Source organism: Mus pahari, chromosome 23, assembly GCF_900095145.1.
Source record: "Mus pahari chromosome 23, PAHARI_EIJ_v1.1, whole genome shotgun sequence".
Classification (NCBI taxonomy): Eukaryota; Metazoa; Chordata; class Mammalia; order Rodentia; family Muridae; genus Mus; species Mus pahari.
The window spans coordinates 2,594,009-2,617,718 of NC_034612.1; the positions used below are offsets into that span (position 1 = coordinate 2,594,009).

Here is a 23,710-nt window from a genome sequence, read left to right on the forward strand (position 1 = left end):
GCTTTCCTGGCCCAGGCATGCCCTCTCTGGGGATCTGAGGCTGTTCTGGGGGAGGCAGTGTCCTGAGCCAAGAGAAACTGTCCTTTGGCTTGACTCTGTACCTGAGCTGGGTATTTTGTGTGCATGCATGGCGTTGGCAGTCATTTATTTGTCCCTTGCAGCCACTGGACAGATAGCCTCCACAACTGAGATGCATCGAAGGCCTGGGAAATTCCACTATGTTTTTAAAAAATATTATTTATTTGTTATTATTTATATGAGTACACTGTAGCTGTCTCCAGACATACTAGAAGAGAGCATTGGACCCCATTACAGGTGGTGGTAAGCTACCACATGGTTGCTGGGATTTGAACCCAGGACCTTCAGAAGAGCAGTCAGTGCTCTTAACCACTGACCCATCTCTCCAGCCCTCCTCTATGTTTCTTAAGCAAACCCCCGGTGTGTGGTGGAGCCTTTTCAGCCTCATACTCCAAAACAGAGGAGGCAGTGACAGCCAGCGTGTGTTTGTCGATAGAGTTCTGTTGGAACAAAGATGTTCAGTGTGTATCTTCGGTGGAAGTGGCTACGGTCTGACAACAGAAGGTTCAGAGGTCAAAACAGAGTCAGGAACCAGATATGCAGACAAGATTTACAGTCACCCTTCAAACAGATGTGAGTCCCACGGCTCTGTAACACCGGGAGCCTGTGAGTCCAAGGATGGATGGGGAGTCTGTCCCTTAGACAGAATCACTTGGAGTCAGCTGTACCTGGGGACATAGGATCTATGCAAACATTAGTTCTGAGGTTTATCTCAAGGGTTTACCAATGTTTGTGACTCAAGCGTCTCTTTCATTGTGCATCTCCTGGCCTTCAAATGCTAAGGCCTCGGGCGTTAACGACAGACCGAGGACACCGTCATTCTAAATGTCAAGATTTTGTGGGCCTGAAGATCGAGCAGCCATATGGAGGAGGAGGCGAGCTCTGTCATTAGGGAGCAGAAGGTAGGCATGGTAATTAGCCAACACCAGAATTGAGCTCCTAAATTAATCTTTTTAAAAGGGCAGACTGGTTTTACCTTGCAGGGGGAAAGATGTTGGACAGATGGGAGCTGACAGTGTCTGTTCCAGCCATCTTTCCTAAGGCACAACTGGAATGTGACCCAAAGGCTCAGAGGGACTGAGTCAGGCTCAGCTAAGCACTCACTCTGCAGACTCCACAAACAGGTCCCTTCTTTATCACTGAACTATCCGTGATAAGAGATCAAAGATGGAAAATAAACAGGCTAGGCTCGGTCAGCTCCACCCAAGGGAGATGTCCAGGAGGGAGCTGAAAAGCTCGGCCGGCCAGAGGAAGGGAAGGCATTGAACACCAAACCACAAATTGAGGTGGTGCCCGCTGCCCAATACCCAATACAGTGACTAAGCATGGCTTCTGAACCCCGTGGCTGCTCAAATGGGTCGGATTTCACACTTTGCCTCAACTGACCCCACTCAAATGTAAAGAGCCCCATAGCGTGGGGCCGTCGGGTCACCCAGCACCAGCCGACACAAGCTAGCTTCATGGGCTGAGTCCTTTCCTGCTGAGCCACCACACAGGTTGCCGTCCACATGTCATAGAGAAAGAGTATGCATCGTGTTCATCTGTTCTTTCTGATCAGCCATCACTCCAGGGAGAGCACCGGAGGCTTGCCACACCAAGAGCTGTTGGCCTCTGGGCTTCTATACACCCACTCTTTCTGTGCCTGACACTCTGAAAGGCTTTGTGATTCTGCTTTAATAAACTCCAAGGGCAACCCCATAGACTGAGGCAGACAGACTCCCCCCCATCCTTTTAAAGAAAGAGCTTGACCTGTCTGGCATATGCAAATCTGTCACAGAGTCACTCAACAAACACCAAACACCCGCATATCCACCTGCTAGGGGCACACTGTTCACTTTGGGAGCCCACCCCGGAAGAGTGATGACTGGTAACAGGAAAGAGCAGACAGTGTGGAAAACCAGACAGATGTGTAAAACAGAGGCAGGTTGCAGCACCAAACTGACTGTTGATCTGCCTCTGTATGAAAGATAGTGCCCTTCAGTTCCCGCAGTCTGCTCACCAAGAGGGATGTGGTCTAAGGGTGGTTGTGACTCTGGGGTGGGCAGGGGACCCATCCCTCCTAGAGCTGTCCAATCAGAGATCACATCTCTCAGGTGCCAGCAGGTTTTAGGAGCGAATGACCCTGTGCCGGTGGTGGTCGAAATCAACAAGACCCTGTCCATATTTGGGGACTTCTGGTTAGTCAGTTTGGCAGGAAATGTCCTTTCTTCACCTTGGCTAATGGAGTCTTAGCTATTCTCAGCTTGGCTCCATGGTCACTGAGTTGAGAATTTACAAAATGACCGTCGACAGAGGGATGGGAGAAGGAAAATTGAACCCTGGTTACAGTGTGTGCCAATCCCCAGGGATTGGATGTTCCCACAGTGACTAACAGCAGGAAGCTATAGGGATGCCATAGAAAAGAGCTGTGAGCATTTGGCCCTGGGGAGCTGGTACAAGATGAGCTCAGAAGCCTGGACTGAGCCTGGGGCCATCACAGGGTCTGGAAGCCCTGGGCTTCTTGGTCAGGTGACCCAGTGAGCTCCCTTCTGAATACCCCAATCAGAGCTGGTAGGCTACTCACAAGAGCAGCGTCAGCCACAACATCCACAACAGCAGCAACCACCACAAACACAGCAGCAACAACAGCAACATCAACCACAACAGCAACAACAACTACAACAACCACAGCCACACAACAACAACAGCAACAATAACCACCACCACAACAACTATAACAACAGCAACCACCACAATCACAGCAACAACAACAACAGCAGCAACAGCAACAGCAACTACAACAACCACAGCCACACAACAACAGCAGCAGCAACCACCACCACCACCACCAAAGAAACAGCAAAAGCAACAATAACAACAATAACCACCACCACAACAACTATAACAACAACAGCAACAACTACAACCACCACAGCAGCAACAGCAGCAAACACAACAGTAACAACAGCACCAACAACCATAACCACAACCACAACAACAGCAGAAACCACCATCACAGCAGCAACAGCAACCACAACCACAACAGTGACAACAACAGCAGCAATAACAGTAGGAACAGTCATACATTTGACAAATTCACTAGCTTCCTCCTAGTCTAAACACATCCCATCTAAAGCCAGGAAGTCTCCCAGGACCGTCCATTCTGCTGCCCTGTCTATTGGCGCAGCCTCAAGTTCTAAGGTTCCTTCATCCCTTCTTGATAAGACCAATGTCCCCACTTCAGAATCCCAAAAAGGGCATCCCTACCCCTCCTATTGAAGTATGTGCTTGCTAAGGAGCAAGTCAGGGCAGTGAGAGTCGGACTCACAAGACCCTGGCTTCCCTGGGGTGGCCATTTCCCCAAGAACATGCAGCTGTTAAGGTGATGACACTGTCACCCCAGACACCAGCCTGCTGGGCTTCCCTAAAGTGTGACGAGCAGAGCAGAGCTTGATCTCATCCGAGCCGCCTGCCTTGGGTTGATTTGAATAATTTAATATACACCTGCGGTATTCAGTCAGCGCCCCCGCCCCCTTCTCTTTTTTAAGTAATTAACATTGTGCAGTTAAATGACTTTAATTCCCAGCAAAGTGACAAAGTGCAGTTGATGAGGTCCCGGGGGACGCGATAGCGATCTGCTCCTCTGTGTACACCATCCTGAGACTACACACACTGTCTGTAATTGGTATTAGCAACTGTAAATTCTGATTAATTGCCAGAGAGCCACTTTCCAATTGCAGAAACAAAGCCACAAGCCAGGGAGTAATGGACCCAATTATTCCTAGGTAGGCTTTCGGTAATAGATTTTTACTATCGGAATGCCTTATCTCAGAGGCAGACGCAGAGAGACTCATTTCATTAGATGCCAGCACCTTCCGAATGGTGAGGAGCGCATTCAAGTGTCTGGGAATCAAAGACGGCTCAGAAGAAACCCATTGTGGCGGTATTCTGGAGTCTGGGGGACCCAGCACCTTACCCCCTTTTAAGACCAAGTTGCTTTGGTGCTGGAGTGTTTGTGGGGGCCAAGGGGACAACCAGAGCTGGTGGTGACTGGAGGGATGGGGTGGGAACTGCCACAGCCACCTTGCCAGCTCTGAGCATGCAAGAGGCCTGAGCAGAGCTCAGAGCAGTCTGAGAATGCTGAGCCTTATACGTGTTGGGCCATTTGGATTACGCTGAGATAACGCTAACGGGCAGTAATTAGGAAACTACCTCCCCGCTGGGGGACTGTAAAGGACATTATTTACACCCGGCTTGTGGCCCCAAACGCCCTCCATATGGAATGACTTTTTAAATACTTCACTTCTCACTCCAAATAATTCATCTTTATGAGCTCGACTTCACATTTGCAAGCAGAGAGAATGCTCAGAGCTTTGTAAAATGAGCCCTTAACCCCGAGCTGGTGGACGCCCCGGGCAGCTGAGGGGGGCCGCGTGCCAATCTGTACGCTGGACGCATGGCTCATTGAGCATAAAAACAACATAAAGAAACAAAAATAAATTCCAACACTGCACGGGGTCTGGTTCTGGGCTGCTCAGGGCTCTTCCTGGATGTGGGCAGACTCAGAGAACAGGACAAAGGAGAGAAAGGGGAGGGGGCCTGCAGGAATCACAGGGCAGGGCTGAGAAGATGGCCTGCCCCACCTGCTTCAGTGACTGGTTTTCTTAGTATGATGGTGTGTGTGTGTGTGTGTGTGTGCATATAAAAGTGTATGTATGTGTGTATGCCTGCATATATGTGTATGATTCTGTGTACATGTGTGTATGTCTCTGTTTGTGCATATATGTGTATGTATTTGAATGCGTACGTGTATGTGTGAGTGTGTGTCTATGTCGGCATGTATATGTACGATTCTGTGTGCATGTGTGCGTATGTTTCTGTGTGTATGTGTATGATTTTGTGTTTGTATGTGTATCTGTATGTGTATGTATGCATGTGAGTATATGTATGATTCTGTATATATAAATATATATATATATATATATATATATATATATGTGTGTGTGTGTGTGTGTGTGTGTGTGTGTTGGTGTATGTGTATATGATTCTGTGTGTATGTGTCCGTATGCCTGTATATGTCTCTCTGTGTATGTGTATGTATGTGTGTGTATCTATATGATTGTCTATACATGCATATGTGTGTGTGTTCTCTATGTGTGTGTTCTCTGTGTGTATGTTTGCAACTCTGTATGTGTATATTTAGGTGTATATATGTGTGTGCATGTCTATGTGTGTGTATGTATGCTTGTGTGTATACATGTACATGCCTGTGTGCATGTGTGTATGCTTGTGTGCATGTGTATGATTGTGTGTGTGTGCGCGCGCGCATCTAGAGTTAACATGCGTATGGCTCTCTAGTGGGCTGCCTGTCATATATTTTTTGACACAGATCCGTCACTGGGATTTGAAGCTTGTCAGTCAGGCTAGGCCGGCAATCACCTGAGATCCTCTTGTCTCCACAATGTTGAAACCACAATCATAGGCCACCATGCCCAGATTTTTGTTCCATTGGTGTTGGGGATAGAAGTCTGGTCCTCATGCCCAAATGGTGAGCACTCTACCCACTGAGATCCCCAGCCCTGACTACACTGAGTTTATAGAGTCTCAGGACTCAGGTCTTCTGGAGTGGCCCACCTCTCTCCTTCCATTCCCCTGTGACCTCCCATCCAGAGCATTGGCGCCCCACCCCAGTGACCCCACTCCAGGGAGGCTCCTCACGGCTGGCGGGGACTTGTTATCAAGCTATCAGCAGTTTTGCAAGCTAGGCGTCAAACACAGCTATTAGTAAAAATTAAACGATGTGACTCGACCATGAAATAATTATATTTAAAAACAATGATGAATCTTACATTTCTCTATGGTTTCCCTGGTGCTTCTCTGTGGGAGTTTGTGTTTGTTTTCTGGGTTGGGGGAATGTCGGATGATGGTGCCCTGCGTGACTGGAACTCCGTCCCCCCACCCAGGTGTCCTCAGCTTCAGGTGGGAAATTTACACCATGGGGATTGGCAGCCACTGGAAACCAGGAAATCCCTCCACGAGGAGCCCGCAGACCACTCACAGGTACTCTCCAGTTTCTATCTCCAAGTCTGGTGGATATCAGGAAACCCAACCCAGCCAAATGTATGGACACAGAGGTGGGGCCAGGCCCCTCATTTCCTTAAGACCTGAATCTCTTTTCATTTTTTTCCCATTTGAAGGTGAAAAATGCACCCCTAAGCAATGGCAGATCCATAATTCATGGGCATATAAAATTGATGCTGGGTTTAACAGAGGAGAGCTGTAAGTGGCTGTCCATTAACTATTTATGAGCCAGCCGGGGCGCTGACAAGCCAGACGTGGGGAGGAGATCACACCCGTGCTTCCATGTTTTATTTAAGCATTATTAAAAGTACACAGTCTACAGAGAGGCTTTCAATCCCGCCCGGACTCTGAATCCACCCTGTGGTGGCCCCCGGGTCTCAGAAAGCTTAGCTAGCGGTTCTCTGGGATGCTCTGTCCTTTTCCCCTGACTAGGGACCTTTTTCCTAGTCTCAACCCTCTCCTCTCATAGGCTCCTTTTCCAGCTGCCTGATGACTTGGGGTATAGCACACCATCTCCCTGAGCCTCAACTGAATCATCTGTAAGATGGGACATCCCACAGATGTCACCCCAACATCGACTGTGAGGATTTAATCGGATAGTGAGTGACTTTGCCTCTTTGGGATGATGGGTAATGTCTGGAGACATTTTTATGGTAATTGCTTGGCGCAGGGGATGCTGTCTGTTCCTACCGGAGAGAGGACAGGGTTGCTGCTGTGTTAGAATGTACCGTCCAGCACCCCGCCCCTCAGAATTACTAACACCACAGTTGGGAAACCTCAAGTTACACTGTGAGTTATAACTTTTCGATTATTTTGAATATGTACTTCTATGAATAAACACCGTGGGTCTAAGATGTTTGAGTCAGAAAATCGTCCCTGAGAGGCTTGGGTCTGGGGTTCAAATTCTTACTCTGTCACTTAGGAGAAAATGCCTTATCTCGATGGCTCTGGGTTCCTCTACTGGTAAAACATAAAGGATAGGAACTCCACGTAAAGTCCTTGGTCCACAGCCCAGCTTGAGGAAAGTGGACAGCACCAGCTCTAGCTGCCACCATAACCATGAACTGAACCGACATATCCCTCATGGGATAGGGAGTAAAGCAGGCGGGTGGCAGACAGCGTCAGAGGAAAGGAAAGAGAGTCTGAGGGGGAAGGAGAGAGAAACCAAATGGCAACCAGTGAGCACCTACTGTGTGCGATTATTTGCCACATCTGTATACTTATCTCTCTCATCTGCACAGTCATTTAACAGGCAGGTGGCTCTACCCTGGGCTTCCCAGGGGACAGCAGATTATGCAATACGAGCAAAGGCATCCCTGGCATCCCTGGGTCTGTTCCATCTCTCAGGTGCTACCCTCCCTTCCCGTTCACATCCATTTGGAGCCTGTTTTTGGAAACGGGATCTTTGCAGAGGTGATTGATGAAATAATGATACTGGGTCAGAATCCCATCACATCTTGGGTATGAAATGCTCCCCCATGGGGCTCGAAATTTGGAAGCTCCTGGTGGCCTTATCTGGGGAGGTTCTGCAAACTCAGGGATGAGGTCAAGCTAGAGGAAGCAGATTCTCAGGGTCTACATTATCCCCAAGTGTGCCCGGCCTTTTTGCCCTCTGCTTCTCCAACCAACGTGACATGAACTGAACTCTTTACTACACCTTTCTCACCATGCTGTAGCTCCTGCTCCCCCCAAAGCCCAGAGCCAAAGGTCACAGTGACAAGAATGATCACTAATGCTTGTATCCGTAAATCTCGTGAGTTTGGCCTCAGAAGAAGACATGAAGGGTCAGTACAGAAGAGGAAGCCATGTGAAGACAGGAGTGGGGACCAGCTGGTGCAGCCACCTGTGGAAGATCACCCGGAACCACTGGACTGTGAACAAGATTACCCTGTCCCTCCTGGAACCTGTGGTGCAGGGAGTGGACCTGCCTTTGATTTCAGACTTCTGGCCTCCTTAGCTGGGACATGGTGGATAAACTTTCTTGCTTTAGGACAACCAGGTTTTGGGTAACAGATAAAAATCCAATAGGATCTATACTTTGATCCTCTCACAAGTCAGAGCAGTTCCATGAGTGACAGAGGGAGGTAGTGGGGAAGGAGGCAATCTGTCATCCATGGGCACGAAGGGAAGGAGCTGGGATGGGACAGATGAGAGGGAGAAGGCTGAGCAGTAAGGCTTGCAACCCCAAAGCCAGTCTCCTCCTCAGGGGACCTGGGAATGGCTCAGGCACACAACAGTCATTTTCTAGCTTTTAACTAAAAATGCTGCGTGCAGTGGAGCCTGTGGAGAGCAGAGAGCCATTTTCAGGAGTCATTCATCCCTTCCCATCCACCAGGTGGGACTCGAACTCAGGACGTCAGCATCGGGCCATCACCTCTATGCACTGAGACATCTGACTGCTGCCAGACTTGCTTCTTCTGTAAGAGTCCACTCCCCTGGTGACTAACCCAGCTGTTCTTACAGGAAGCAAGCAAAACCTAATCTTTCTGTGTACCAGGACGAGAGATCAGATGTTGATAAAGAACAGGTAGGTCCTGCACCATGTAGGAGCACAGGTATGGGATCACCAAGAAGTCAAGCACACTGAAAGTTTGTTCAGACCCGGGAGACCCGCGTACAGCCCTAAGAGGCATAGCTTCCTCTTCCATACACCCACCCATTCATCCATCCTCCTACCCACTCATCCATCCATCCACCCACCTATCCATCCATCCATCTTTTCATTTATCATCTCCCTCCCTCCTCCCTCCCTCCCTTCCCTCCTTCCTCCATGAAGGAAGTAGGTAGTGTGAAGGCTCCCCACCACCACCCGTACCCCAACTTCCCTAGACACCCAGTCCAGGGTTCAAGGTGGTTCTCCTGGGCTCTGCGACAGCTGAAACACAACAGAATATAAATTCAGAGACAAGCCGTCTTGTGCCCTAATGACAAAGGAACTTGAATGATTTAGAGCCAGAAAACTCTTCTCTCCACAATGGCACCTGGAGTTGCCAGGAATAGTATACCCACTAAAATTAATGGTCAGAGCTCATTTTTCTTATTTTGTGGGCAGAGAAGTTCCATCGGTAGGGTAATGGATACTGATCTGGACGTGCCGGGTGAGCCAGCTGGGGGATCAATCACCCACATGCAACAGCTCACAGCCCTTTAAACCAACACCAGATGTGACAAATGGAGCTGACTGGGGACGGGCAGAAAGGGATACCGACAGAAGATCCATCAGCATCCTTGTGATGGCTCAAGGGTCTCAGGGGGCCTAGAATCCTTCTCGGTCTCTAACAGTAGAGTCATTTTTCAGCAGGCTAGATGCAAAGGGCAGGGATATGGTAGGGGAGGCTACAGTGCTAGGCACACAAGGTCATCAGTCCCAGCTCTGGCATCCCAGCTGCTACTTCTCTGGGCCACCTCTTCCTGGTGGAGATGAGGGTCTCCCAGCATTCATTGAGAGAATCAGTGATGGAGGAAGGAAGGGAGGAAGGGAGGGAGGGAGGAAGGGGGGGAGGGAGGGAGGGAAGGAGGGAGGAAGAAAGTAGATGATAAATGGAAAGATGGGTGCATGGATGGATGATGGATGGATGATGGATGGATGAGTGGATAGATGGAAGGATGGATGTGTGGGTGGATGGATGGATGGATGTGTGGATGGATGCCTGATAGATGGATGGATGGATGGATGAATGAATGGGTAGATAGGTGGGTAGGAGGATAGATGGAGGAACGGATGGATGGATGAATGGATACACGGATGCATGGGAGGATAAGGTGTGGATGGATAATGGTTGGATGGGTGGGTGAATGGATGGGTAGATGGATGGATGGATGGATGGATGGATGGATGGATGGATGGATGGGTGGATGAATGGATGGTGGATGAAAGGGTGGGTGAATAGGTGGGTGGGAGGATGGATGGATGCATGGATGGGTGGATGGATGGGTAGATGGGTATATGAATGGATGAATGAATGTTTGAATTATGAAGTTCAGAAATCACCTTCCCTCCTTCCAGGGAGACTTTAATTCTAATGATGGAGGGTTCAGATGGCGACTCTGCTCTAGAGCATGGATCTGGGTGGTGACGGTGTGCATGGGAGGATGATGCGGTGCCAAGTGGGACATGACTGTGAGTGTTGCGAGCTGTCACTGCAGAGGAAGGTACATCTGTGTAAAGTCCACTAGTGTTAACCAGCTTTCTGATGCTGCGGGGAAACAGCTGAGGCAGACACATATCAAGATGGAGAGGCTGCCTTGGGCTCAGTGTTTCAGAGGTAGCATTCTGTGGTCTCCCGCCCTGCTGCTTTGGAGGGTTGTTGAGAGATGCTGTTGGAGGTGGCTACTCAACTTACAGATACCAAGCAGCAAAGAGAAAAGCAGGAAGGGACCAGTACCCCCATGTCCTCTCCAAGGGCACGTCCCCAATAATCTAACTTCCTGCTACTACACCTTGACTTGGAAAGGCCACGACCCAAGCTGTAACTGTTACATATCTCACATGTGTGAGCTGGATGAGGACGCCTTGCACACACACACACACACACACACACACACACATACACACCTAGCATGAAGCGCAGTAGACACTCTGGAGACACACCTAAGATGAATGAATGGACCAAGAACTCTGACTTCTGCACAGAATGGCGGGAGAAGACACAGGAGAAGATATGCTGGTCCTGGCCTTGAACCTTGACCAGAACCAGAATGGGTGTAATGAACTCTCTGAGAATCCTAAGTAGGTGGCAGGGTGCCACAGCAGGGTGGCCAGCCTCAGCAACAATAACCATTTACTGTCCCAGTGTCCTCATTGTGTGCTTCAGCACAGTGGGGACCTTGAGACCCCCTCCTTCCTCATTGTGCCTGTGAGCATGTGTGTGAGCCCAGACTTCTTTCCTCCTCTCACAGAGGGCTGGGACCCCCAAAGGCCAAGAATATACTGGTAACAAGAATATTCTGGTAACATGGAGACAGCCTCTCTTAGCAAAAAGCTGTGTGTGGTGATTTGAATTGGAAATGTTCTTTGCAGGCTCACGGTTTGAGCTCCTGGGCCTGCCCAGCTGGTGGCCCTACTTTGAGCCTCTAAGTTGCTGGATCTGGAGGGCTGAAGGTCACTGGAGGCAGCCTTTGAAGGTTGAAGCTCCCCTGCCCCCCCCCCTATTCAGGTGTGAATTTTCTGTTCTTGTGATTGGATAAAGTCGCCAGCCTCTGCTGTCACAGACTGCATGGCTCCCACCCTGTGCTTTTCCCAGCCCTGAGGGAGGGAATGAGAGCTCTGGAAACTTCAGTCAAGATAAGCCCTGCTCCCCCACCAAGGCTGTCTCTGGCAAGGATCTCAGTCACAGCCACAGGGGGGAAGTCACCGATACCAACTGCTTAACCTGTCCCCGTGAGTCTAGCTCACCCCAGGAGCTCTAGAGAGATCGTGGGATATGCCAGATGCCTCGGCCACGGCAGCCGAGCAGGCGTGTGGTCTGCCCTCCTCGGATAAGTTCCTGGTGGCCTTCCCTGACACATGTCTACACCGGGACTGTGAATGTGGGCTCATCTGCAGGATCAACACAACCTCCACTTAGGGTGTGCTCTAAATCCAGAGGTAGCTAGCCGTCCTGACAAGGGCAGAGAGATAGTTGCATCCTGAACCCGCAGGCAAAACAACAACAACAACAACAACAACAACAACAACAACAGTCTGGGGACGGAGGAGGTACAGACTAAAATTTTGCTGCTAGCTGGGACCTGCAGCCACCCGGAGACAGTGAAAGCCCTGGCAGCGGGTAGGGTCTGGTACGGGGTTCTTCAGAGTGAGTTTGACCTGGCACACTCCATTTTAGACTCTGATCCCCACCACACTTGAGACCAAATATGTGTCGCTTTAACCACACCCAGTTTGCAGTCGCATGTTATATCCACAGCGGACAATATCTTGAGGTTGCTCTGAGATGTTCCAAATGGCCCAGGGCATCTGTGACAGTAACATCTGTCTAATCTTTCTAATATTTGAGGGTCTCTAAAGATCTGTACATTACCCTAGGACCTAAAGCACAGAGTAGGGGAAATGGAGAAGAGAGAATGGCAGGGCACAGGAAGGGGAGACGGCACAGAGGGGAAGAAAAAAGCCGCCATTTGACAGGCTGGTACGCCTGCGTGTGTAGCCAGCTAACAAAGACATCAGAGGAGAGGGAGGCCAGAGTGAGTTTCCTCCTGGCCGGAGCTGACTCAGACATGGTGCAGCATAGGAAGTAGGCTGCTAATGAACCCTGCTTGTCAACTGGAGGAAAGCCTTTCTCTCCCTTAGGGCAGAGAGGAAACTCCAGTCAGGGACCTGGACTTGTCTGGGGACCTCAGTCTTTGTACAGTACCTCGTCTGTCACCACCCAGGCAGCTGACCTGTCAGCGATAGAGCTGACAGCCCAACCACGGCTGTGGAGGACACTGGCCTGAGAAGCTCATTTGCAGAGGAGGACGGTAAGCCCCATCCCAGTCAGAAGGCACAGGAAGGCAAGGGAATCGACCTCACTTTGGAGACCGCAGGGCCTGGGGTAGGCACAGTGCGGGTTCACGTGTATGAAAGTTGAATGGCATGGTACAAAGGGGGTGCTGAGCACCCCTCCCCAACTGCAGAATACTTCAATGTGCCTGTCCCCAAGACTGATGCTTTCATGTGCCCCGTGATCCCTGCAGGAAACTATTCTTAGAACAATACATCAAAAGATGAAGGAAATTCCCACAAGGCGGAAAACAGACTTAGAAAATGTTCTTGGTCCACACCATGGATATAAGAAACCTAGTGACTAATACGGTAGACTAGAACTACAGACTGTGTGACCTCAGGCAAGTGCCTGTCCTTCTCTAAGCCTCTCCATTTGCCACGCTAGATAGCCCGGGCTTCAGTTTCCCCCATCCTCCCAATGGACATGGGATTCCCGCAGGGAGCACTTCCCTCAGAACAGGAGCACTGTGCGTACTTGGCACTGGCTTCTCTAGGCTCCTCTTCCACCTTCCATGTTTGCTGTCTCTGCTCCAAGCCCATAAATAAACCCACGTTCACCACACACAGCACGTGAAGCCTCAGCTTCCCCATTCTACACCCTGTAGCTGCTGCGAGCCTTGATACAGAGTTACCCTCTCCTGGTTGCCTATCCTTTCTTAACACTTATTCTGATTCTTCAGTCACCCAGAAGTTTATATTCTTATTCTCCTAGTATTTGGAATCATTTCACATGTAGTGACTTATTACTCTGTGGGGGGAAGGGGGAGAGCCATTCAGATATGTGGGCATAGTCTGAGCTATAATATCCATTGGCTTCCTAGGATTTACTGTATGAGTACACCATATATTTACAGTAGGCCTAGACATAGATACACGAGCTTACTTTGCATCTGCTGTAATTATCGCTATTCCAGCTGGCGTGAAAGTATTCGGCTGACTTGCAACGTTACACGGCGGTAGTATTAAATGATCTCACCAGCTATATTATGAGCCCTAGGGCTTATTTCTCTATTTACTGGAATTGTTTTTTATCAAACTCCTTGCTTGATACTGTACTTCATGACACATACTATGTAGAAGCCCACTCCCACTATGAACTATCTATAGGAGCCATATTCACAAGAATAGCTGGATTTGTCCACTGAGTCCCATCATTTTCAGGTTATACCCTAGATGATACATGAGCCAAAGCTCACTTCACTATCCTATTTGTAGGAGTATATAGCATTCTTCCCTCAACATTTCTTAGGTCTTTCAGGAATACCTAGACGTTACCCTGATACCCCAGTAGCTACCCCGCCCTTGGCATTCGCAGTATGAGGCAGGGAACACTGGCCTGGGTGTGGATGTTTACAGCAGAAGACATTTGGTCGGCTTTGGATATACCTCAAGAGTCTGTAGGCAATGGTCTCTCAGCCCATCGGTGTCTGCTTCTCTGTCTATGGTAACCCACCTCAAAAGGCCTGAGAGGGCAGCCTGGAGTCTCCCATCAAGAAGCTGTTCCTAATCCCTAAAAGGAAGTTTCTGCTCCAGCCTAAATGCTCGAACGCACAAGAGCCCACCAGGGCCAGGCCTCACCAGTTCCATGCAGCGCCGGCTGGCTTCCTCCTCCCGCTGGGCCAGTTCCTGCATCTCTGCCTTCAGCTCCTCCAGGCGCTGCTGATAATATTGGCTGTTTTCCCGCTGCTGAGACTCTGCCTTGATGGCCCGAGACAACTCTTCACCCATCTTGATCATACTGTCTCGAAGCCGGATGACCAGCACCTGGGAGGGGCAGAGAGTGTGGTTGGTCTCACTTGGGGAAACCAGGTGCCCAAACGAAGGTCTCAAGGAAATGAGACCTTTCACTGGTGCCCCTGCATGTCTGTGCCAAGTGATCCAGCTAGAATTGTGGTTTGTTAGTCTTCCTCAGAGAAGAATGAACTGACTGATTATCAAGTACCAAATGGCCAGCCAAAATGCATAAAAGGGTTGTACAGATCAATCAGATTATGTTTAGAAATATGTATGTACATACATATATAGATTTAAAAGCTATGAATTTGAACAAGAGCAAGGAGAGATACTTGGATGGATATGGAGAGAGGAAAGGGAAGAAGAAATGATGTAATCACATTATAATCTCAAAAATAAAAGAAAAATGAAAAAACCCACAAACCAAACCAACAACAAAAATGAAAGAGAGAGAGAGAGAGAGAGAGAGAGAGAGAGAGAAGAAGAAGAAGAAGAAGAGGAGGAGGAGGAGGAGGAGGAGGAGGAGGAGGAGAGAATTGTGATTTCTGCCTCCAAAATAAGAATGTACTTCAAGGGGTTGGAGAGATGGCTCAGTGATTAAGAGCACTAACTGCTCTTTTGAAGGTCCTGAGCTCAAATCTCAGCAACCACATGATGGCTCACAACCATCTGTAATGAGATCTGGTGCCCTCTTCTGGAGTGTCTGAAGACAGCTACCGTGTACTTACATAATAAATAAATAAATAAATAAATAAATAAATAAATAAATAAATAAATTTTTAAAGTACTTTGAAAATAAGAAGGATTCTGAGAGACGATGGGACAAAGGCACAGAGGATGTGCTTCCAAGAGGCTCTGGGTTCAATTCCTTCCTTTGCCTCTTTCTGATATATGATCCAGGGTAGGTGATTGTGGTAGGGGCTCCTGTGTCTATGTACCAGGATGTTCCCAGGATCTAACACACTAGGCTAGGCATTTGGCATAGACAGAGTCTGGCACAAACAGGGTTACAGAAGGAGGGCCTGATAATCCATGCCCCCATGCCTCCCATGGTCTGGGAATTGGAGGGACACCCCGGAAAGAAGACTCTACTCCAACCAAACCTTTGGCTTCTGGGTTTATGAAAGGTAGCCTTAGATGAAAACACTCCTCTCCACCCTCTGTGCTCTGCCTTCCTGGGGACAGAAACCCATCAGGCATAATGAAGAGATGAAGACAAAAGACTGCCAGGCACCTTGAATGCTAGAAAAACCCCAGGGCTATTCGGATTCATTAGGCAGCCAACAAGCCTGGATCCCATCGTTCTGTGGGATCCCGGGTGGGTATGTTGACAGAAGCAAGAGCCCTGTGACTATTTCAAGCCTTGCTGGGGGTTCTGGGAGCCACGGAGAAAGGAGGCAGACTCAGGGTCAGACACTGTCATCCACAGGGAAGCTGTCCTGTGAGGTTTCATTTCAGAGACTGTCAGGGGAAACGGAGAAAGAGAGCATGCATCGCTAATGACCCAGCCCTCAGCAGCAGAGACACGGACTCTGCTACATTTAGATACATTTAGATACATTTAGATACGTTTAGATACATTTAGATACTGGTGAACACCAGGCTGGGTGCTTTTAAACTCATCTATCAGGACTTTCCTTTCCTATTAGCTGTCTGTGCTAGAACTAAACAACTCCACAGAACCAGCATGAGTTAGGCAGCCATTCAACACAGTACCCAGCATTTCCTGTGCTCTGGAAGGCTCCTGCCTGCATGGTCTTTAGAACTGTTTGGAAAACCTGACAGTGAAGGTCAACAAGAATGTCTTCTGTTTATACACAGCAGCTATATCAGAGACCACTTGTCCCAGCGTCCCTGCATGTGGGAGAGTTTCAGAAAGAGGGGCAGAGCCTTTCACACCCAAACACACTGTAGAAAGAGGACAGGGGTTGCTGAGAAATGAGGACACAGACTCAGGGGAGGGGCAAGGCAGGTGTCAATCAACACCTGTCTGCCTCCCGGGTGCCATGTTATCCCTAACCCCACCCCACACAGCAGTACCACCGAGTGTCAGGCACAGACTGGAGGGTTTCCACAATGGAAGTGAGCTCAGTAAATATCCCGTGCCCTTGGTCCCTAGAACTGAAGTGAACCCCCGCTTAAGATGTCCTCAAGAAACCCCATCCAAACCTGCCGGGGGTTCTGCTATACTGAGCAGGGTTTATCCCTGCAGCCATCTGGGCTCTCCACCTTGGAAGGCTCCACCCTGTAAAGTCAGCCCTGCTCTTGCTGTGAGTGTCTAGGCTCGTATGTCTCTACCAACTGGTGCCATGGATAGGTGGGAAAGAAGGTGCCCACAAAGAGTTTGAAGTATATGAGAGGATGAATAGACAGACAGGGATGGAGGAAATGGTACCCATGGATTAACAAGTGAGCAGGTGGGCGGTGGAGTCTAGGGCTGAAGGAGGGATGGGGAATGGAAGGAGAGGGAAAGGGGAGACAGGAGATGGGAGAAGTCAGTAGAGGAGGGTATAAGAGTCAGGGTAAAAACAGAGTGTGGGGGAGAGGTGAACTTCTGGTAGGAACAGACAGAGGAAGAGAAGGGTGGAAGAGCATGGGGTGCCTTAAGAAGTATAGACAAGAACACAGGAAAAAGGAAAGGAGAGGGACAAGAACGGAGGCAGCCATGAGAACTGCCGACCCGGCAGAGGTAGAACTCACACACCCTGCTCCAGCCCCCGGCAGCTCCTGGGTTCTCGGTACCTCAAATCTTTTAATCTGCACCTTCTGGAACTCGGTCTTGTTCTCCAGGTCACAGATGATGGCTTCCTGCCTGCTGACGATGGCGCGCTCCACGGTGGACTGCTCCAGGTACTGGATGTGAAGCTGAGCCACCTGTAGCTGGGGGCACATTGAGGGATAAGCTGGCATCTTGGTGCCAGCCCTGGCTCTCACCCCTGGCACCTCTGCTCAACTGATACACATTGGCTGTCCACACAGGCCAGTACTACTAACCCTCACACTGGCCCTGCCTTGGAGCAGCAAATCCTGAGAGGTGACGAGTCCTGGGCCTTGTAGTTGCCTGCCCCTCTCCGCCCCCTCCCCTGCCTTCTCCCTGCTTTGAGAAAGAGTCAAACTGGCTAGAGAGAAACTCCTGCATCCAGAGCCATAGTAAAGGAAGCTCACAGTGTACTTCCTGTTTGTATGAGCCTGGACAAGTCATTTCTTGCATGAGCATCCATCTCTCCATTTTCATCACGAGACCAGCAGCTGGCTGGTGGCTACTGTTCCTTCTGTCTTTGGCTCATCGGGAGTCAGTGCCCATGTGTGTGATGAGACCTGGCCATTATGACAGGCTTGTGCATCAGCTCTAGCAGGGCTTTGAGAAGTTTGTGGGTTAAAAAAAAGTGGCCCACTAGGTACTGAGGTTCAGAGAGATCTGGGCTTCAACTGGAAGAGCTCTCAATGTGGTGTGTCCCTGACTCAGACATTCTTTCTTCTTGGGAATGATTTCTCAGAGGGAAAGAGGAACAAATGGGGAGAAGCCTACATTGTACGTTGCCTGGACCATCTGTGTGGGGCGGGAACAGGCAACTGTGACCAGAGGGTGTGGATCTGTATTTCGGTCCACGAGGACTCTCTGGATTCGGCTGGCACACTCTCTCACAGCGTGGCTCCTGTGAGCCCATACCTGCTCTCTCAGCTTCTGCTTCTCCTTCTTGGCTTCTTCCAGCTGCAGCTGCAGCTCCTGAATCTGCCCGATGTCGGCAGCTGACTGGTGAGGCAGAAAACAAGATGAAGAGACCCTTTTGAGCATCCCTTCCTCCCTGATCTCTCTATTAAAACTTCTGTGACAACAGTTGGTCCTTAAAAGATGCCTCTTACCCTTTCCCAAGACCCCATCGGCTCCATTTGCTGAGTCACAATTTCCCAATATCTCATCTCTATTTGCTGAGTCACAATTTCCCAATACCTCATCTCCATTTGCTGAGTCACAATTTCCCAATACCTCATCTCCATTTGCTGAGTCACAACTTCCCAATACCTCATCTCCATTTGCTGAGTCACAAATTTCTAATATTTCATCTCAATTTGCTGAGTCACAGTTTGCCAACACTCCATCTCTGTTTGCTGAGTCACTCCACGGCATGAGCCCAAGGACACAGCGGTTGTTGAGCTCTTTATGACAGGTGCCAAGGAGAGCCCAAAACATACTGTGCTGTCTACGGGTCCAGGACAAAACTCCAAGGGTGGCATCCTGGTTTGAATGGGAAGTATCTCCCATAGGCCGGGGTGGGAAGAGCTGCTTGCCACCAGTGGGCAACTGGAAAGCAGTAGGCGATGTTCTGCCTTTAATGATGGTTTAATCCAGCCATGGATTTCACATTTGAGCACACAGTTGGTGGAACAGTGGAAGGTACAGCTTAGAGAATCTAGGCCACAAGTTGCTTGGCTCCTTCCTGCTGAAGCTCTCTCTCTCTCTCTCTCTCTCTCTCTCTCTCTCTCTCTCTCTCTGTCTCTCTGTCTCTCTGCTTGCAGATTAGGAAGTAACTCTCAGCCACTGCCCTAGCTTCATGCGTGTTATCATGCTCCCCACCATGATCTCTGAAACTGTAAGCCAGCCCCAATTAAATATTTTCCTTTATAAGTTGTATAAGTTGCCTTGGCCACAGCATCTCTTCACAGCGATGGGACACTGACCAAGACACAGCTGAATGGACAGATTGGTGAGCAGGTTCATGGTGGGTGTGTGGATAGGGAGGTGGTTGTAATGAATAAGTCAACATTTTCTGGTGCCCTCCAGAGGACGCGCCATCTTCCCCCAGGGCTGTATGGAACTGACAGCTCCTACCTACCTCCCTGCCATTATGCCTACCAAATTCGCACGCCAGGAGAGGGCCCTGACCTGTGCAATGAGGTCCTTGTGCTTCTGCATGAGGTCATTCAGGTCACCCTGGTCCTCGTCGATGCGCTTCAGGAGGTCCGCTCTCTCAAACTGCAACCTGTATAGCTGCTCGTCCACCTGCGGAGAGGCAGAGGGCAGCTCCGTGAGGGATGTGTGTGCTAGCGCACACTGGATGTTCAGGGGGAACTGGACACAGCGTGTGTGGAGAGAGCTGTGCCTGTGTGAACCTCTAGGAGTCCATGCATACACATCTAAAGGTCCCTGACTCAGATGTGTAAGTATAAACTTGTACTGTCCCTGATAGCACGGACCTTGACCTGCACACAGGCATGTATCCCCAGCACGAAGCACCAGACTTGGCATTCAACAGGCACCCCATAAATGTCTATTAGATGGGTAGATGGATTTGGTCAAGGGGTTTTTCCACCAAGGGCATTACTCTTGAATGTGTATTTGATGACCATATATATATATATATATATATATATATATATATATATATATATATATATGTAGGGACATCCTGTGATTGTGTGTGCTTGCACATGTGTAGGTGTTTTCTGGTTAGCTTTTCATCACCTGGACTCAGCCCAGAGTCATTTGAGAACCTCCGTGGAGAAAATGCCCCCTAGATTCGCCTACTCCCAAGGCATTTTATTGACTAACAAGGCCCCAGCCCACTGTGTGTGGTGCTGCCACCTGAATGAGCGGTTCTAGGCACTCAGAAAGCAGATAGAGCAAGCAGCAAAGAGCAAGCTAGTAAGCAGCACTCTTCCATGGTTTCTGCTTTAGTTCCAGCCTTGAGTTCTCACCCTGATCTTCCCTGGTGACGAAGTATGATGTAGGTGTGTAAGATATAAATCCTTCCATTCCCAAGTTGCTTTTGGCCACAGTGTTTTTCACAGCACTAGAAGCCCTAAGGCAATATGTGTGTGTGTGTATGTGTGTGTGTGTGTGTGCATGCGTGTGTGTATGTATGCATGCATGTGTGCCTGTGTGTGTGCCTGTGTGTGTGCATGTATGCATGTGTGCCTGTGTGTGCCTGTGTGTGTGCATGTATGCATGTATGCATGTGTGTGCCTCTGTGTGTGTGTGTATGTGTGTGTGTGTGTATGAGTTTCTGGATATGTTCCCCTTCATTTAGAACAATAAAACATAGGACAAAGGGACTCATTAGGATCCAGTGTAAGCCTGAGATGATTCCTCTCCATCTCTATGCAAACTACAGAATTCTTCATGTCAAGCCCAGTCGGATCCTCCAGACCCTAGACACTGTCACCAGTGTGATAGATCTATAGCACGGCTCATTCGTCCCCCTTCAATGGTGACCACACAATAATAACCTTATAATGAATAGTCGGGGGCTTTCGATTACAGGGAGTTGAAGCCAGCCCGTGAGAGACAGGCTTTTCCTCTTAGATCAGGTGGCATGCTGCAGTCTGATGATGAATACCAAGAGTTCCCATGGCAATAAGAACATAGTAGGCCTTCGAGAGGTTCCCAAGAACCACCTACAGCTGTGAGCACATGAGGACATGGCCAGCTATGCTCATCACTGCCGGTGCATCTTCATGCTACCAGGCACACAGTAGGTCCACAACAGGCTTCCTTGCTTGCCTTTATACATGGGATCTCACTGTTTTCTTGTTTTGTTTTTTTTTTTTTTTTTTGTTTTTCGAGACAGGGTTTCTCTGTGTAGCCCAGGCTGTCCTGGAACTCACTCTGTAGACCAGGCTGGCCTCGAACTCAGAAATCCGCCTGCCTCTGCCTCCCAAGTGCTGGGATTAAAGGCGTGCACCACCACGCCCGGCGGGATCTCACTGTTGGTGTGTGTGTGTGTTTTCTGTTGACTTCAGTGTCAAGCCCATAATCAATTTCCTTTGCTTCTTAGGGAGCTGAGCATTCAGTAGGTCCACAGTAAGTCCTCTTATTCTTCTTCGAGCACCTAGAGTGGCTACAACAGAAGCCTGTGCACCCCAGGTGACTCAGTGGGGTGCCAAGGTAATGCCTACCCCACCTAGATCCACCCTAAGCGTCTGAGTTCTGTGTCCCCAGCAGGCCAATGTAAGATCCTGAGCCTGTGCTTCTAGGGTTTTGGGAGGGACAGTACCAGGCTCTTGCTCCGGGTCATATTCTCCAGTTCGCTGTGCATGTTCTCCAGGTCCGCAGTCAGCACCTTCTGGGTCTTCAATGCGTCCTCACACTTGGCCTCACTCTGCTCCAGCTGTATAGGACAAACAGAAGGAAAGCGAGGAAGTTGCTTCTCTGACATCCTCCCTCCCTCCCTACCAGCCAAGCCCAGTCCAGCCCTAGCCAGCTATGCCCACACCCATCTGTCAACACGCCTGAGTGGGGAGTGTCTGTGCTCCAGGCAGCCTAGGTCTGAGCCCACCATAACACTCAGCCTGTTCCGTGACAGAGCTCTGAACTCTGCTGCAAGAGTGGGTTTCTCCTTAGCCTACTGGGCAAGCACCTGAGAATGCCTGCTCCCCACTTAGACACAGGGGGAAAGAGAACAGTCAACTGGTCCTGCTTTCCAGCGGAGACAGGCGAGGACGGTTGTGACAACCTCTCTAGGGAGCTTAGGGTTAGGGGAATGAACAGGACAACCATTGTGGGAGGTTCGTGACTCAAAGGACAACAGAAACCTGCCAGCCCAGACTGGGGCTTGGGTCAAGCTGGTCTGCAAACCATTTAAAGGGAAAAAAAATGTTCTGCGCAGAAGAGCCTCCCTAGGCTTGGCTTTGGATCTCAAAGACTGAGCCAGGAGCTTAAACTACCTTTTCATCCTCTGTCTGCTCATCTGTTGTTAGCCTGCAGTTACCCCCCATCCCCTCGCCGAGTGAGCCGTCCCACTGAGGAAACCCGTATCAGCACACAAACCCCATATCCAGTGTGCATCTAACACCTTCCCTTGGTCCCTAGAGTCTCCAAATAGAATACACCCAAGGAGAGCCCTCAAGACTCTGCCTCGCCCAGACACACAGCTCCGAGAAGTGCAAGCAAGCCCAGAATTCGCCAGAAGCAGCACACAGTCTCACTTCAGAAAGCTCTGTCACCTGAGGGGTTAAGGGTCTGGCCAGGGAGCCCCAGAGCTGTAATCCAGCGTTTGGGAAGTTGAGGCAGGAGGAAGATGAGTTTCAGACCAATCCTTTCTACAATAAACGAACGAAAATCCCACCAAAGTTAAGTGAAAGGACTTGGCGCTAAGAAACCAGAGATGGGTAGTAGGATCGCCGACCAGGCCCTGCTAAAGATCCTCTCCGAGTGAGAATGCAGCAAGCTGACCATGTAAGGAGGGGCCTCAAGTCCAGGCAGAGGCTGTGTGTAGCTCACTGGTGAATAATTGTACCTCCTCTAAACAGGCGAAGAACAGCTCTGATATCACAGTGCTCCACCCACATGTCACAGTGGCCATGACAGCCACTGAAAGAGCTGGGGTACTCCTGGTACTGGTAAGGGGTCATCCACAGAGGACATGAGACTTTGCGCTGAGTTGGGTCTTCCAACTTGGAGCTCTCACGCCTCTGATGAGGCAGGGAGGTCAGAAGAAAGGCTCTCCCAACAGAGGTAGGGAGCAAAGTCTGAGTCGGGAGTCTCACTACGGATAATTATGTCCTGATAAAACCAGAAGTTGTAGCAAGTGCAACTGCCCCGAAAGACTGTTGCTGGACAGCTGCACCTCCAGGGACAAGAGGGGACAAGGCTGAGGATGTGCAGAGGTCACGGGGTGAGGATGGGGGCAGGCTACAGGCTCTGAGTTTGTGTTGTGTAAGTTAGGGGTGGCATGCACACAGACCATGAGGAAGAACTTTCTTACTCTGAGCCCACCCTGCCCTGCTCTGGACATTTTCCAGTGTAGCTCACCTAACCTCTACAGCAGTTATTCCATCCTATCTGGATGAAGATGGAGAGCTTGGTGATGTGCGTAGCTGCCCACACAGTAAACGGCGGGATCTGAACCCAAGCCTGGTTTCCCTATCCATGTCTACAGACTAGGAGAAACATCTGTCTGTCTCCCAAACGTCTGGGTTTGTGCTCAACCTGATCATGTCCAGCTGGGAGACATGCCTAGGACTCTCCTAATAGGAGCCGGGGACCGAGGACATGGAGGTCAAACGTGGCAAGAGACCTTCTTCCCTCAGACAAGTGGTCAGGACCCCCAGGGACTGGTCAAGCCCAGCCAAAGAGGCACATTTGCAATGATACAGTTGGAGGGTCCAGGTACAGCCTGAAGACATCTGAGCTTCCCAGATGACCTTCCCAGGTCATTTTCTCAACAACTTCCTTCCTACTTGAGCTGAGCTGGGTGGCTCGTGCTCAGAACTCTGAGGCTGGCAAGCAAATGAATCAAAGATGCACACACAGCATGGGCTAAGAGAAAGTCGCAAAACTGGTGTGTGTGTGTATAAAATGTGTGTGTTTGTGTGTATGTGTGTATGTATCTATGGGTATATATATATATATAT

At 49.7% G+C, this 23,710-nt stretch overlaps 1 protein-coding gene across 2 annotated transcripts in view; it reads right to left on the bottom strand.

The window, feature by feature from the left end:
- Positions 1–23,710, bottom strand: part of Myo18b (myosin XVIIIB) — a 209,404-nt gene that overhangs the window by 53,561 nt on the left and 132,133 nt on the right. For both annotated transcript variants that reach the window (XM_029533813.1, XM_029533814.1), the window contains exons 35-39: positions 21,352–21,465; positions 19,242–19,358; positions 18,027–18,110; positions 17,099–17,236; positions 14,201–14,386 (exon numbers count right to left, since the gene is read on the bottom strand). In XM_029533813.1, coding sequence (XP_029389673.1) covers positions 14,201–14,386; positions 17,099–17,236; positions 18,027–18,110; positions 19,242–19,358; positions 21,352–21,465 — 639 coding nt within the window. The remainder of the gene's footprint in view (positions 1–14,200; positions 14,387–17,098; positions 17,237–18,026; positions 18,111–19,241; positions 19,359–21,351; positions 21,466–23,710) is intronic.